Source organism: Solenopsis invicta, chromosome 1 (assembly GCF_016802725.1).
Source record: "Solenopsis invicta isolate M01_SB chromosome 1, UNIL_Sinv_3.0, whole genome shotgun sequence".
NCBI classification, from domain to species: domain Eukaryota; kingdom Metazoa; phylum Arthropoda; class Insecta; order Hymenoptera; family Formicidae; genus Solenopsis; species Solenopsis invicta.
In genome coordinates, this window is record NC_052664.1 from 29,885,913 (window position 1) to 29,903,055 (window position 17,143).

At 33.3% G+C, this 17,143-nt stretch overlaps 2 protein-coding genes across 2 annotated transcripts; both read right to left on the minus strand.

The window, feature by feature from the left end:
- Positions 1–67: 67 nt before the first annotated feature.
- Positions 68–9,486, minus strand: LOC105208079 (histone-lysine N-methyltransferase SETD2). Its single transcript, XM_026134223.2, has 14 exons — positions 8,898–9,486; positions 6,016–7,807; positions 5,090–5,725; positions 4,845–4,964; positions 4,505–4,633; positions 4,163–4,364; positions 3,967–4,064; positions 3,661–3,829; positions 2,905–3,565; positions 2,765–2,822; positions 2,280–2,638; positions 1,393–2,177; positions 858–1,196; positions 68–784 (listed from the first exon to the last, which is right to left on the minus strand). Exons 2-14 carry the CDS (start codon positions 7,779–7,781, stop codon positions 629–631), a joined length of 5,478 nt encoding a protein of 1,825 aa, XP_025990008.2. The 5' UTR covers positions 7,782–7,807; positions 8,898–9,486; the 3' UTR covers positions 68–628.
- A 1,046-nt stretch (positions 9,487–10,532) lies between these two features.
- Positions 10,533–16,917, minus strand: LOC105208080. The gene is made up of 5 exons (XM_011177837.3): positions 16,598–16,917; positions 13,265–16,256; positions 12,419–13,056; positions 12,083–12,210; positions 10,533–11,976 (listed from the first exon to the last, which is right to left on the minus strand). Exons 1-5 carry the CDS (start codon positions 16,703–16,705, stop codon positions 11,022–11,024), a joined length of 4,821 nt encoding a protein of 1,606 aa, XP_011176139.2. The 5' UTR covers positions 16,706–16,917; the 3' UTR covers positions 10,533–11,021.
- Between the last annotated feature and the right edge of the window lie 226 nt (positions 16,918–17,143).

A 17,143-nucleotide genomic window follows, 5' to 3' on the forward strand; every position in this document is an offset into this window, starting at 1 on the left:
TTTCATTTCGAAAATCACGCATCACATTTTATGTGTAAAGACAAAACGTCAGTAATACAAAACTAAATTTATAAATGCAAGATTTATGTTTCTATCTTTTGTCCAGTTATTATAAGCATCAGACAGTCATGAATCAACAAGCACAATAGTAACCCAGGGAAGCAGTTGTAATTTCATTTACAGTATTATTTACAGAAGTTATTGCATAATGTATACAAATAAATATTTCTTGAGTATTAACTTTAAGACACTGATACCGAAAGGTAGGTTTAAATCTTATACAACTATCAGAGTATATATTTTTTACACTGTGTGTGTGCATGTGTATTGGCATATAAGTTACAATATTTATAAAAGATACAACATGCCTAATTGGTATGTCTAATGAACATGTGTCAAATTTATACATAACACATGGAAAAATTAAAAATTTGCTAAAATTTTATTAACTGCTAAATTATGAAAACACGTTTATCACGCATATACAAACTTGTCTCTATTTTACAATAATACAATTACAAATATGTATCTACATACGAGCTTAAATATATATTTATCTAAATATATTTCGCAATAGCCGAAGTGCACGCGTAATAAATAACAATTTTTCATTTTTTATAAATTACAGCTAATCTTCGTCTGTACCTTTCTGATACACTGCCCCAAACTTGCTCATGTACTTACGTACAAAATCTCTTGCTTTATGTTTAACATTATCATTACATTGTAATTCGTCAACGCTTTTACAATGTTTTAATTCCTTTGCAAGTACAAAATGTGTTAACTGTAACAGAATATACAAAATCATAAAGAGCACTGTTGTATACGCTGAATCTATCTACTTAAATTAAACATACCTTTCTAGCTAGATGCTTAAAGTCTTCGGTATTGGTTATTCTACCTTGCTTACAGTCAATTTTCCTATATGGATTTAAGAAGTGAACCATCACATTAGCCATGTTTATTCTAAATGTATCCTTAATTTTCCTTTCGGACATAGGAGACATTTCGGCTGATGTTGGTTGTTGCACCTTGCTTAATCCATGTCGCGAATGAGACTTTGATTTATTACTTCGTCTATGTTTTCTCATCTTGTCAACATGATCTTTCAGCTTTGTTCTTTCCTTCTGTCGTCGTAATTTATCCTTTATTTCTTTATACGTTTTATGATCAATACGATCTTCTTCTCTACGTGGCTGTAATATGAATAACGAATCGATTAAAACCGCGCGAAGTATAAAAGCTCAAGTCATATTAGTATCAACAAATTTAACATAATGATATAGAAAATGGAGTAGCTTCTTTTTTTAACGATTAAACATTTTGTATATATTTTCAAGAACTTATTTTAATATTGATATAAGATAGATATAAAAAATAAATTATACTTACACTAATAATTCTTTCTTGAACTAATCCATCTCTTCTCTTCTTGGATTCAGGGAACGGCAGTGAACTTCCAATTAGATTATGACCACCTAATTTTTTAGATACATTTGGCCTAGATATGCTCAAAGGACTGTCTGTTAGAACGCTACTTGCCTCCACGTCGTCGCTTCTTTGATCATCGTTGTGATCATCATCAATATCTTCGTCATCCTCGTTCGATGAACTGGATTCTTCACTAGATTCCGAGGTAGACGAAGAGTCTGGCTGTACTCCGATATGATCGGGCGGTGGAGGTAACCATTGCGATATTCTTTCCTTCACATGGTAATAGTATGTTCTACCTCTGCTATCCGTCGCACTCTTCCATTTTGGTGGCAAATCTATTGCCGGAATTTCAGGTTGTGGTCGACTCGTGACATTTTCCGCGGGCGTTAGATTAGAAAATTGCTGATCTGCGGGATTTTCGATGTTATAAAGAGACGTTTGAATTGATGTAGAAGGGATGCCACCATGAACAGACACTAAACTATTTGGAAGAGGTAGTTGCCCTTCATTATATGGTTGTGGATGTGATATCAAAGAGTAGGAAGATGTTTGATTGAACACAGGCGTTTGACTTAATGAGTAAGCTACTGGTGGTACACCAGGTGGAATACCAGTCGTAATTCCAGACGACATATCGGTTGTCACTCCTGATGATAGTACGTGAGAATTCTGACCAATTATACTAGTAGATTGAGTGTTTCCCACGTATACAGGAGTGCATTGTTGCGTCGCTTCTCCTCCATCTATAAAAATAATATTTTATTGCCCATATTAGATATTTAAATTTTATATAGAAATTTGATTATAAAATTAACATCTTCAAACATAAAATATATTAATATGACCTTGAGTAGAATAATGCTGCCATTGGCCTAAAGTTGGATTATAAAAAACAGGGTAACCAGTCTGAGGATCAACCATGGCAGTAGTATGGGGATCTATACCCAATGCCAAACATCTGTTCTCATGTTCTTGCCATGATTCTTGTTGTTGACGACGTTGTCTCTCCTCCTCTTCTTTCGCAACTTTCAGTGCGAATAATTGCCTACGCTCATACTTTGTCATTCGTGGTATAGGAACTAGACTTCGTTCTTCTATTCTTTTATCTTTCGTTCTACTATGATCAGTTTCTGGAGATTCTCGCCCTCGTCTCCTATCGCCACGTTTATCTATTTCATTTCGACTATATCTATCAGATCTATGCCTAAAACGTTTGTGAAATTAATAAATTACAATGTTAAACTTAACGTGTTTATTTGCAATTGTACATTATGAAGCATCATAAAGAGTTGTATAATTATAGTGATACATTAAGCACACAAATACATACCTATCATAAGAAGTGCCTCTTTTTTCTTCTTTCTCCAATTCTTCTCTATATCCCCGATCTACAACAAAAATCAAAGTAATGTTACATAAATGTTAATAACTTTTGACCTTCGATGTCATTAATATATTCTCGAAAATAACCTGCTTCTCTTTCATGCTCCTTCATCTGCTCAATTCTTTCTTTTTTCGGTATTCTAAAAACTTCTTTCAGATTGGACCATTCAGCAAGAAGACTTGAAGCTAAATCAGGGATAAGGTTTTGGTCTGTATTTTCGGATTTAACTTCACTGACTGCCAAACAACTTTCGATATTATTATTACTTTTATCTGGAATGTCATTCAGATGTTCATCAGAACTTTTTTTCTCGTTGCTGTCAGAATTACTATTCAATTCTTCACAGCTCATCTTTGATTTAATTTGATCATCTTCTGGGGAATCAGTATTTGGAGAAAGATATAATCTCTTCGCCCATCTTTCAACTACACTATAAATTTTGCTATCCATTAACATCGTCTTGTTTGGTATTGGCAGTGTATTTAGAGTTTTCAGCACTTCCAAACGAAATTGTTGAGCTTCTTCCGATTCGTTTGTGGCGATGTCCATGACGTAACTCCAAATCAAACGTAAACCATGATAATCCAAGAATAATCTTCGACATGGTTGTTCGCCACTTTGAATAACACGTAACAAACGTGTTCTGTGTTCTAATTCTCTGCTACGAACCATCAATCTACTTAATGTTAATGTGTGCGCACGGTTTTTCAATCCACTTGAACACAACTTATCTATTTCTTCCTCCAACTAAAATGAAATATAAAAAAACAATGTAATGAAGAAGTCAGCTTAACAAACCATGTTAACTCGTATAATATTACTAATTACACTACTATACTTACATCCTCATCCTCCATATAATCAGCAGGTTTCTTTTCTTCCTTCTTTTTCTTCGTATCTCTTTCATAGCGCTTTTCTTTCTTTTCAATTTTCTCCTTCTCTTCTTCAGGTGTTTCGCCTATCCAACCTCGACAGTTCGGTGCCTCACAATAACACTTTTGAGCTTCTTTGCTATTATTTAAACAAATAATAAATTGCACTAAATTGCAATTAAAAATAAATATAGGATTTTCTTTTTTTTCTATTTATATCCACACAAATAAATAACTACTTAATAACTATGTAATAAAATGTAAAAAAAAACATACCCATAACGTTGAAAATGATAATCAAATGTAATTTCTTCGCCAGCCGCTATAAATTTTTTATTAAAAAAACCTATTCGTAATTCCCCATTTACTGTCCACTAAAAGTATTTAATCATCAGTAAAATGTAAAATGTGTATTATCGTTTTTGTTTTCTTAAAGATTATTTTCGGCAATTGTAGGACAAAGCATCCTCACCTTTTGCGTTTCCGCATTTGGATCACAGCTATGATTAATGAATCGAGATATATTTCCTTTCATAGTAGCATCTATAATTTGATCAGATTTCAATGCCATAAAATAGTAATGTCTGTTTTTATCTTTGGAATATTCTTTTGCTCGACGTCTAAAATCCTTTGGATCTACAACTTCACCTACATACTCCATTATAAATTCACCCCTGAAATATAAAAGAATAATATGAAAGAATAACAATATAAAAGAAATGTTGTTTTTTATTGCGTTTTTTTGAGCGGTCATACACATGTGTGTGTGTGTGTGTGTGTGTATTTTTTATTGCTCGCTTAAAATTTTACTTACACCGTTATGTTGACAACTGCACGTAATCCAAAACCTTTTTTCTCTGTTCGAAAAACTTCGCATTTAGCATAGTCACAATTTTGAAATCTTCTATTTGTACATCTATCACCTACTACACATCTAGGTCCACTAATAAATAGAAAATATTTAATATTATATGAATTATTTAATATTACTTTTGTTTATACAATTAATTTCTATTCTGCTATATACATTTATATTCTATTATATATTTTAAATTTAAGGAAAATATTATTTTATTTCATTATTACATTGTTTATTTGTATCATGTACAAACATAAATTGAAAAATTAAAATCTTATTAAAATTGTATACTTACCATTCTATCATGAGAAGTCTATTAAGGCAATCTTCCCCACAACCAAGTTCTCCTCTCTCAATTTCTTCTTCCGTTAAAAAACAATCACATACCATTCTTTTAGTTTCCTTGTTTGTATATCTAATACAACAAATGTTATAAAGATTTAGTATCTTATAAATATGTAAAAAATAATTGTACTATATATTATTAGGAAAACCATTCATATATATTAAAAAGAACATTAACGTTTCAATTCCGCGTACCTTTCTGTAAGATACAAATTTTCTTGCAAGTGCTCAAATTGACTCAATCTTTCTTCCATTTCTCTATCTTCTGTTTCGAGAACCATCGGCAACGAAATCTTTGCTCCTATAGTTTTTGGAAATTGTGCTACTGTTGAAATAGTAGAAATATTACTGGATATCACTGGTTCATTTTTAATTTGCTCTGTTTCTGTACAAACTTTAATATTTGTACTAATAACATTATATTTCGATTCTGATGACGTAGATTCTCCTATATTTACTGGTGCATTACGTTCAGGTGGAGGCGCAATAGATGATCCAAGCATTGATACAGGGGCAATGATAGATCCAAATCCTGCGTTTGATCCACCCATTTCAAGCTCACTTGATCTTCGCCAACGAGATTTTACTTTAACTGGCTTTGAAGAGTCAGAATCATATCCTGTCGCATTATAACTAGTACTTAGAGGTGTCAAAGTATCAATCGATGTTGATATTTTGTTAGAATTATTTTCCTTATCACATTGAGTCTCAAAATTATCCATTTTTACTTCTTGAATAATTGAAGAATTTGTATTATTAATTACTTTTTCTTGCTGAATAGCTTTTGAGATATCTATATTAGGTTTTGTAACCAAACCACGGCCACGAGATCTGAAAGTAAATTGATTTCTTTATATCAAAATCTGTAAATAGATAATTCTAGAGAATTAAAAAAAAATTGTTCTCCATATACAAAAAATTTTTAATGTAATATGTAAAAAATCATATATTAAAAATTGTTTAAAAAATATTTTATTTATTAAAAAATTATTTTTAAAAGTTATTAAAAATATACATAAATTTTCATCACACTAAAACAATACAAACATATGCTCTACACAATACAAACATATGCTCTACATTTTTTATATATTAAGATTAAACTCCATTTTATTTCATACCTTTGTTTCATCAATCCAATAGATCGAATTCTACTACTTCGTCTGACACCTGAACTATTTGAACCATTTTCAGAGCTTGTTGTATCAATGCTTCCACTACGATCTCTGAATTCAACTTTTTTATCGACATCACTTGTATTGTTAATTGCGTTTTTTATATCAAATTCCCTTCCTTTGTAATTAGTTAATGACAATAATGTATCATTACTATTTTCACTGCTGCTGCTCAACTTGATATCCTCATTATCAACTTTGTTGTTATCTCCTTCACTATCTTGATATTCATCAGTAGGTGTTAGATGCTCTGAATTCTTTGGCTGACCTTTCTTGTCTTGTGTAACTTTTGATTTTAATGAAACTCGATCTGTACATTGAAGTTTATCAATGCAAGAATTGGATTCTAAAATATTTCGTTCTTGATTTTTAATAATATTGTTGGGTTCCATAGTTTTCAACGATATTTCTTTAACGTGAGAACTAACAGAATTATTTGAACAATGTAATTGTTCCATTTTATCTAATATTGACGAACTACTTTCATCATCGATATTTAATTGGACTGGGGACAGTTTCTCCATATTTAAAGGAGTTTGTATTGGAGAATCGATGCTTTCCACACTAGAGAGATCATTCACCAACTTTTGTATCTCTTGTGAAGATTCGCTTATCTGCATATTCGCCAGTTTATTATCTATTTTATTAAATGGATCTTCCTTTGACGTATCTACATGCATATTTTTTGCTGGTAAGTATTTGCTCTCTCGCTTGCAACTATCTTCCTCGGTAGAAGAACCAGAATCATCCTTGATAGAACACAAACAAACTTTTTCAGATATCGATTCTGAAATTTCCTTTCTAATTTTATCATAAATTGTCTTGTTCTTTTGTTTTTTACTATTCCTTTCTTCCAATACCATTTTCTTTTTGTTAATATAAGGTTTATCTGTGTTAGAATCCGTAGTATTACTATTTCCACTACTGCACGAAGTTACTGATTCATCTGTATGCATGGCTGATATGGAACTTTCTGATTTGTTCATATGTACACTATTAACATCTTTTCCAACAGCATGATATTCATTACTCGGAATCTTTTCTGACTCAGATGTCATTGCCATAGATTCATCAACCTCTTCATTCTGTATCACAGTAAATTCTACAAAATTTTTGTTTTCTAGATTAGGTTCATTTACAAGTAATACTTCTTCAACTACAACTGTGTCCTGCGTCAAGGAATAACTATTGTCTCCATCTCCCTCCATTTGCATTTCTTCACAGATTATCATTTCCTCTACAACATCTTCCGACCATGTTCCTACCTTGGTTGACACAGGTGCAAGCTCACTGCTTGGACTTGGATTACCAACAACAACCTGCTGTACATCCTCTGGGCTAAGTTTTTCTGAATTTTTAATCATATTATCTATACCATCTTGACTGTCACTCTCACTTACATCCTGCTTATATTGAGTAGCATTGTATACAGCATTATCATTATTTACAATTACACTGTTACTAGAAATAGCTCTATGTTTGTGTTTCTTCTGAGAATTTTGATTCTTTTTGGAAAAAACTTGACTATGACCTTCACTAGTAAACTTAGAGTCTTCCGAACTGTTTGAGCAAGATGTCTGTGTAATATATCCATTTATCTTTTTTTCTTCCAATTGCTTCTTAGCTATTTGTCGGCTAGATTTGCGTACAGGTACATATTTATGAGATGATTTCTCAGATGCTTTTACTTCAGTTTTACGTCTGCGTGCCATTTTGATTCCATATATCCTCTCTCAGTCTGGAATAATTAAGATTAATTATATAATTTATTGTTAAAATCATTATTTAAATAATATATAACATATTTTCCATATAAAACAATCTGATGTAGATATTACCATAATATATATATATGAATATCTCTAATGGTATTCCTTTATTACATTCTTTATACATTATAGATTGCAAAATAATTTTGCAATCATTTTATATCATAACAAATTTTGAACAATTATTGAAAAATTTAATTCTACAAAAATATATAGATAATTCAAGAATATTATCCTATCATATCCTATCTCAATTAAAGACAAGAGAATTTTTATATAAAATAAAATATTAGAAAAAGTTATTAATTTATATCAGTCTAAATAAATATCATAACATTGAATGATTATCAGTTATAAAGAAAACTCAATTTTAAAACAAATAACAGATAATTTAATTATTGCTATTACATATCCATCTTAATTAAATATGAGGAAAAGAATTTTTATACAAAGTAAAATTTCAAGAAAAGTTACTAATTTATATCAATTTAAATAAATATTACAACTAATTTTTAATGACTATCAAAAAATTCCATTTTAAAACAAATAACAGTATATGTATGTACAAAACTCAATTATTGCTCTGCTATATTCATTTCAATTAAAGACAAGGAAAACAATTTTTATATAAATCAAAATATCAGAAAAGATTGTATCAATTTAAATAAAATATAATTACATAAAAAAATCCTTTGAGTAAAATAAACAGCAACTATAAACAGAGATTGAAGAAACAAATAAATATATACCTTTTAAGATCAAGCAAGGCAATTTGTTTTGTATTTAAAGCTGGTATTTATAATTAAAAAATTGCCATTACATCTATGTACTTAAAATATATTTTTTTTATCTCAGACTTTTTCTCTTAAAACAGATATGAATTAAAAATCTATAAACAATAATCTATGACATGTATAAATGAGGAAAGTTTTCAAGAATTCGTTGATTGTCAAAGTCAACTGTACAGAATCTCAAAGCGAACATTCATAGTCACTCTTGCAGAGATCAGTCGTCTACGTCCGTGCGTCCGCTTTGAATAAATAATAACAGCTTACTTACTGTATGCTACTAAAATTGCGTCCAGCAATCCTAGGAAGAAACTCATTGTTCAGGATACTCAACAAATGCTTCCAAACAAACGTTGTATCGCATTCCTCCAATTTATCGACATAATCGGAGTAGTGCGGGACCTTGCTGAAAACGTGAATAATACTGCTAGGACGGTCGCGTGTAGGGTGGCGGTTTGGCGTCACGACGCGTGCACAGTCACCACACGTCGCGTATCGACGGACTCCTTCTCGCTGATCTTCGGGACTTCTCTCTGCGCTCTGCCTATGAACCGTATCGCTCAGCGTTCGTCACGTTTGGCACTGAACGAGTCTCGGCTCCGCGATCCTGGCGGGGACCCCCCTCCGATGCCTTCTCGCGCTTGGCTCGTGACGATCTTAGTTTTCCTCGGCAGGCGTTAAACGCGCCGAGGGAAGCCCATTGCGTTTGGAGAAGCGTTAAAGAATCGTGAAGGAAAATATGTACCGTCGATGTACAGCATTCTAAACATGTATATACCCTTGTCGCTATCGAGAGTACCGCCTCTCCTTTTGCTCCGTGCAAACTCACTGTCGCAAAGCAAAACCAGCGTTAGCAGCGACCTACAGCGGCAGCAGCACGAACTTGTAAACGAGAAAACTGGAGGAAACGACCGAAACGGGAAAGATTATTTTTGAGGTTACTTGCAAACAAAAAGTAGACAGCGGAATTGGAATTCAATTGGTTGCGTTATGTTATCGCTACATTTTCGAATACATTTTGGCCATAATTTTTATGTATATACGCCGATGATTATCAACAATACGGTATATTTTAGATGATCTTTTCCTCTCTTCTATCAAAATTAAAAAAGCGGGAAAAGGTGCATGTTCAAAGCATTTACGAATAAAGCATTTACGAATTAGACGAGAAATACTTTACATATTTTTATAAAATATTTAATTATATATTTATTTTTCGTAATATTATTAAAAGAAAACTTATAAATTTATATCTCATAATATATAAATTTTTTTTTTAAATTATCAGGTTCTATTATATTTAGCAAATATATAATATATATTGCTAAATCTCTCATCACATAGAAATATTAACATTATAAATATATACACGTATATTGATTAATACAATTGGCATCTCTCCTCTTTTCATACTCAATTCACAGAAGTGAGTACGAAACGTATACTTTTAATATTTTTGATATAAGGTATAAAATAAGAGAATATGCAGAAGTATATGCACATCTCATAGATATCTTCTATTTTTTAAAAGTAATTTTATAGCTTCTCTATTTTACAAATTATACATTTTCTAAAAATCGTTCATGTTTAGAATGTTACGCTGTCAGTCTTAATTTCATGTACTCATAACACGATATTTTAATGTGTTTAATTTTATGCTTAAATTTATTAGAATGTTTCAATTTTTAATTTGAACACGATAGTCATAATTTGATAGTTATAATTCATTGGAATATTTCGTCCATTTATAATCAATAATAAACCAATAATCATTTCATTTCTATAAATGCAATTATTTCTCTAACAAAATATAAAATTAAAAAAGTTTATGTATAAACTTTTTAAAAATTATAAGATATAAAAAAATTGTATATTTATTGTAATATTTTATCTTGTTATAGTTAGCCTTGTTATAGTTAGCGCAATCCAGATAATGTATTGATTGCGGTTTATCTTGTTAGATAGATATCTGTGGGTTTAATATTTTATTAGGATTTTAACTATGGCTGCCTCAATAAAGATATTCCACATCTATGTTCACACTACACACTCATATTTGAGAATGTAGTGTGAACATTGACGTGGAATGCGTGGAAAGTTAAAATCCCATAGTTAAAATCCCAATGACTCTTGTAATATTAAAAAATAATGTATAGTTCTCTTTTATCTCTTTCTTTCTTGAATTATTCACAGTAAAAGTATGACCGCACTACTTGTTATAGCAATCGTGCGCGTATATTGATTAAGATAAAAATGTATTTATATGTCAATGTTCAAAAATGGTCCCACATTGAGAATATCCTATTTTATAACTATTCCCCATAAAAAATCAAATATAATAGTATATATCTTTAAATAAGTAAACAATAAAATTATACATATAAAACACTTTCTGTCAAGGACTTTGTAATTGCTTATTATCAGATTTTGTCTTTGTAAGTGACACATTAGGTACAGTTAAACTGTCACTTGGATCTTGAATGCTTTCAGATGTATTTGTAGTACTAGACCTTTCACTATTGGAATTCGAATTTTGGAATTTAGGCGTGGAAGTCCTTCCTTTTAAGAGCACAGCTTGCTCGGTACTTTTACTAGCTTCTTTAATCGATATCGATGATACGTCACTGATATCCGGAAAGCCATTCGAATCATGATGTTTTTTAGTGGGAGAAATCATCCTTCTCGCTGTATTTATTGGTGTAACATCCGAATTTGAAGAGGAACTAAGAGCACTTGCTTCTCGAGTTTTCTTTAGCGTCGTAACTGCCCAACCTAAACCCAGTTTTTTCAAAGCAGTTTCCATTTCTTCTGGAGATGAAGTATGCTTTAACATGTCTGATGATGGAGAACTCGTTATTTCGGAAATACCAGATAACCCAGAAAAACTGTACGCACTAGTAGACGTCGTTTTATGTTTACTGTCCTTAAGTGGATTATTAAGATCAGTACTCATAGAAGAACCAAGTTTATCCTTTGCTTGAGAAACGGGTTCTTCGATTGTTGTATTACATTGTAACTGTTTATTACTTTTTTCGAGCATGTACTCCCGTTCAGCCTCAATTTTTGTTTCCGTAATACAATCAGTCATACTTTTTAACTTTTCAGGAGAATTGTAAATCGTAGTTTCTTGTGATTTCTGTGCAAAATTTAACTTTTCAGTGGAATGTTTTATACCAGATGACGAATCTGCTGATATCTTTGAGATATGTTGGTTCTGTTGAAAGGGTAAAGGAGCCACGTGAACAGATGGTTTACATTTTGCTGGACTTTTGCTGCTTTTATTAGCTGTATCTGTTGTATCAAATTCCACTATTGTTGATAATTCATGTCCTGATGATTCTAATTCTGGTCTGTTTGGATTAAAATAAAATATAGTTAGAATAGTTCGCAAAATATAAAAATTTTAAACAAAAATATAAATAAAATATTCATACTAAACAGAACTATTAATTTTACCTGTACAGTCCATTTAACAATGTAATGGGAGGTTTAGGCCTTGTGTTTATTGACATTACATTTCCATGATTGCGCAATATTTTTGGAATGCCCGTTAATATAGGAATAAAATCATTTTCTTTCGCCGTCTAAAAATATGTATACCATGTAAATATTACTCTTATACATAGAAATTGTTTTGTCATAAACAGTATTATTTTGTCATACTTTTAATATGTCACAAAAAATCTTTATATATTTATATATAATATATATACATATATCTTACTTTTTTCACATTTATATTTTTTAAATATACAAATATTCAACATATACAAATGAAAATATGCTATTTACCTCTGGAATAGAACTAAAGTCCTTTGTTATGCTATTATCCTTTTCATGTTCTAAGGCACTCTGTTTTAGATTAAAATCGTTAAAAGACGACACTTTATGCTGTATTTCATCATTTTCTTTCAAAGCTGCCAAGGCGGTGTTTGTTTTGTCCAAGTTTTTACTCTGCTCCAAAATTTCTTTCGACAATTTCTCTATGATCTCTTCTTCGTGAAGAGAAAGTGTACACGGGGGCCAAGAGTTACGCTCCATTGTTTTCGTTGCTGGCGTTGCTTGAGGTTTTTGCTGCATTTTAAATCGGTTAAGCTGTATATTAACTTTTTCATTGTTTATAATTTTTGGCTTAGCTTTGCCTTCTACTACTTTGGATCCCTGTGCCTTAACAGTATCTACTAATTTACTTCTGGGTGTAGAAGTGATCGCCTGGATTTCCGCATCACACGAAGTTTCATCCTTTGAAACTGCTTCGTTTCCTCGTATTCTTTGCGACTCAAGAAGAGTTTTTGCAAGTTGGGCATGAATCGCTTCTATACTATCAATCATTCTACGTACTGCTTGCGCATCGTTACGTGCTGGTTTCGGTGTAGATAATTGCATTAAGCTAGTTTCATCGCTTGGACTAATTAGCGAAAAATCAATATCTGTAATAAATATATATTATTTTTAAGTTTTTTGTGCTATTTGTACAAAATGTTCTATCAACATAATCAATCAGATTCAATGTATTATTTCATCAAATATAGCAGTAAATCATACAAAATTACATACAATCGCAAGAATTCAAAAATATATTATGTTACAAATAATTAAAGTTAAATTGTACATATTAAATAAATAATTATACTTTACCTTTTTGTTCATTTCGTACTTTTTCAATGAGGTCAGTTAAAGATGCTATTCTTTCCGAACACAAGTTTTGTAGCTCTTCGTATTTTTGCAATATTTCGGGACAATTTTTCAAAGCATAATCGTGAATATCATCAAGTTTCATATGTAATAATTTACATTCGGGATTTTTGCACATACAGAATTCGGATTGCTGTTGTGAAGCAGCAGATATACGTCTCGACGTTTCAGATTTCTGACAAATATCTGATGGATCTGTTAACGTAGACTGGTCTTGCGTCGATATCACAGCGCTGTCATTAGTTTGAGAATCATTGAAGCTAAATCTAAGCATCCTGCTAATCCTCTCACGGTGTGGAATGTTCGATGGCATCCTCATCGTACGCGGCGAAGGAGTTTCCGGTGTGGAAACAGGACTGACATCCCGTTGTAATCTTCTTAATTCTTCAAGTCTTGGAGTGTCTAACAATTCTAAAATCGGCGTGACGTTAGGCAGAGCTTCAAACGCTGATCTAGGTTTTATCGGCGGTGGACTTGCAAATGACGTTGATGTGTCCGAAGTGTCTTTCATTCGAATCCACCTTTTCATTTTGCTCCGAACCCGATATGGTTTACCCGAAGCTTGATCTTCATCATTCACGCCTGAAAGGGTTTGTGAGCTTTCCGCGCTGGCATCTATCGATACTCTCGTTTCCTGTGACGGATCCGACTCATCGCCGACTTGAGCAGATCTGCTCACGTGTACATCAATTCTTCTAGTAACTGTATCCGGCGCATCCGAACACCTCGTCTTTTTTTGAGGAGTCAGACGAGTGCCTGACTGAGATTTTGAGAATCTTTTCATGGGCGACGTCCCTTTAGAACTAACGGACGTTGAGCGGATCTTTTGATAAATTCGAGGTGATGGTCGTTTAGATACTCTCACGCTATTTTTCCTTCTTTTAGGTGTTACAATTACTTCTTTCTTGCCAACTTCAATAATCATGTCACTAATTTCAGAGCTTGTTGAATCATTGCTACCATTGCTGTTATTGTTATTATTATTACCATTGTTATTACTGTTGCTATCGTTTGCCTCTGGTGTAATGATAGTAACTATTGGTTCAATCGGATGAGGTACTCGTGTAGTTGTGTCTCTTGTATTGGAATGTAGCATATGCACGTCCTTTTGAGGTAATTCCACTTGTATACCTTTATTCTCTGCTGAACCAGTTTTCTCTTCTGGTGCTGTCTGTACAGCAATCTCAATTTTTTTTACAGGTGATTTTTCGTAATTTTTCGCCTTGCAATTCTTTCTGACGCATTCTTCGCTGCTAGACATATTTATAACTTTAATTTCAGGTGACAAGGGCTTGGTGGTACAAGCGACTTTCGTCGGCGTTTTAGACTCAAAGAGCGGTTTCATGCTGACATTAAATATATTATCTGGTAAACTGGCGCCAAACTCTTGTAATAACAATCTTTTTTGTCTTTCAACTTTTTTCAACATATCCAATATTTGTTCTTCGCGGGATGGAATCTCGCTATCTTTATCCTGAGGTGTATAACAAACATCTGCCCGCTCCTCAGTGAGATGAGGATCTTGCCATGTGGAATGAGGTACATCACTTTCTCTTTTCTGCATAGGTAAAGTAATAACTCTTTCTGTGAGACGAGTGCACCGAGTCGGTGCACCGTCTGTACAGAGAACCTTTTTAACTGTACGGTTCAACTTCTTTTGATGTTCCTCTTGGCACTTAGTTCTCTGATGCAATCGCATATACGTGTCTTCCTCCGCGGATGGAATTTGACTAGCTTTCAGCTTGCGTTCTTCCTGCGCAAGATGATCTAAATTTTGCAGAAGCACCTGATAATCTCTTCGTACTTTCTCCCGCAAAAGCGCATCTTCACCACGACGTCGGGCATTCGATTTAAGACTTTTGGATACATGTGTTTTTACATTCTCTGCGGTTTTCATCGCTTGCGCCACTTCCATTGCACTTGGCTCATTTCTAATATCGACTCTTTCAACCATAACAAGAGGTCGCTCAGAGATACGTTTTTGATGCATATTGTGACCATATTGCGAGCGTACTTTATTTTCTATTAAAACTGAAGTTCTCGGAGTCTTACTACAATTTGTAATTTGTTCTACAGCATCGGAAAAATATGACGAATCGTCGCTACTTGAACTAGAACTACTACTGACACTGCTTGTGTTATCAGATGTTTCTTGCGTGTAATCTTCCGGATTGTACCCTGCTGTTTTGTCAGGTATAATTGGTACAGTGCTCATGGTTGGCACTGTCCTACGTGGCATCTGATCATCACTTGTATCATCATGTTCTATACGATCAGATATGTATTGATCTGCTTTCTTCCTCGAAGACAACTTGTGAAATTGTTCAGTAGATTTCATTTGTAATCCTGAAGGACCTGGTTTTGGTGATGATGCTTTCTGATGTTCCTTTAGATTAGGCTTTCTTGCCCTTCTGGGTGTTTTTTTTGGAAAAACTTTTTTGTTTTTTCTCTTCGGAGTTAATGCTTCGTGCATAGATTCTTTATTTGCACTTTGAGAAGGATTTCTTTCCGCTTCGTCGTTTTCCTCAGAGAACGGTGGCTTCGGAAGTTTGGCTATCATCGCGGCCCTTACATTTTCTGTTTCCCGTACTTTACGTAATCTTTCTTGATGAGCTGCTTCTGCATCTTCTATCTGCTTTGCTTCCTTCATGCGCTCCGCAGCATCCTTCCCTCTTTTGAAAGCCATAATTCTATTTTTCCTTGCCTCTTCTTCTATTATCGCGTCTGCGTCTGTTTGCAAAGCAGCAGAGATGTGAGCTTGACCGATGTCTTCCAAATCTTCCTGATACTTTCGCTGTATGTCCATAATTTTTCTATTGTGCATTTGCCTGAGTTCTGACTTCCCATCTTTCTCCAATTTGCTAAGTTCTTCCCTCTTTATCTTATTAGCGCGCTCTAAAATTCGATTTGATATTTCCTTTGACTGCTGCCGAACCTGTAATGCAATATGTCACTTTATAATTTGACTAATGAAGTCTGTTCTTTGTAGCTGAACCAGTTGTACATTTGTTGCGATTAAAATGCAACAGATATATATTTGAAGTTTGGCGAAAGCAAGATAAAAAGTTTTACTGGCGCCTCGTGCAGTGACAAAGAACAGGCCTGTGTTTACATTGTCAAAACACGCATGATGCAATCAGATACAACCGATACAACACGGGAAATTGACAATTCGGTTAGTTTATGTAAACTTTAATTGAAATAGATCGGAGACTCGAGAATCTCTTACTGCTTTGAACCGGACCAAATCTGAAAATTTTCGACGAACCGACATACCTGTTCCTGGCGTAACCTTCGTCGACGATCACGTTCGTTTTTCTTGATCTGATCTAGATCGGACAGTACCATTCTCCCACGGCGTACGTTTACAGAATTCCCGATCATGGTAGCGTGTGATGTTGACACATTCCATTGAGAAAGATCGCGTTAAACTTGCACGAACTCCTATCGATGCAGCTGTCGTGCAATACAGTTTAACTCAAATTTAAAATGACAGGAACGGCCATATGTCGGATCCGAGGAATGGCTAGGATCACAAGACGCGTTCTCGCTCGTCAGAAACGGCACTCACAATCCGATCTTCGTTTGAAATCGTTAAAACGGCTAAGTACACCCAAGGACTTTGATTCTGTCCATGGGGAAATTTTCCAAACTGAGAAGTCAACACTTTCTACATACTCGCAGTTCATGATTAATGAAACAACTAGAGCTTATTGGTTGTTACGTTAATCATGAACTGTAAGTATGTAGAAAGATAGCTACTTTTCAGTTTGAAAAATTTCCCCATGGACAGAATCAAAGTCCTTGGGTGTACACGCATCT

Excerpts from the sequence above, each read along its gene's own strand:
- LOC105208080 (XM_011177837.3), bottom strand. The coding sequence starts at position 16,705 with ATGATCGGGAATTCTGTAAACGTACGCCGTGGGAGAATGGTACTGTCC. Across the intron at positions 13,057-13,264 it reads AGTACGAAATGAACAAAAAG|ATATTGATTTTTCGCTAATT; the intron begins GTAAAGTATAAT and ends TATTTATTACAG. Across the intron at positions 12,211-12,418 it reads ACTTTAGTTCTATTCCAGAG|ACGGCGAAAGAAAATGATTT; the intron begins GTAAATAGCATA and ends ACATATTTTTAG.
- LOC105208079 (XM_026134223.2), bottom strand. The coding sequence starts at position 7,781 with ATGGCACGCAGACGTAAAACTGAAGTAAAAGCATCTGAGAAATCATCT. Across the intron at positions 4,634-4,844 it reads AGACTTCTCATGATAGAATG|TGGACCTAGATGTGTAGTAG; the intron begins GTAAGTATACAA and ends TCTATTTATTAG. Across the intron at positions 3,566-3,660 it reads ATTATATGGAGGATGAGGAT|TTGGAGGAAGAAATAGATAA; the intron begins GTAAGTATAGTA and ends ATTTCATTTTAG.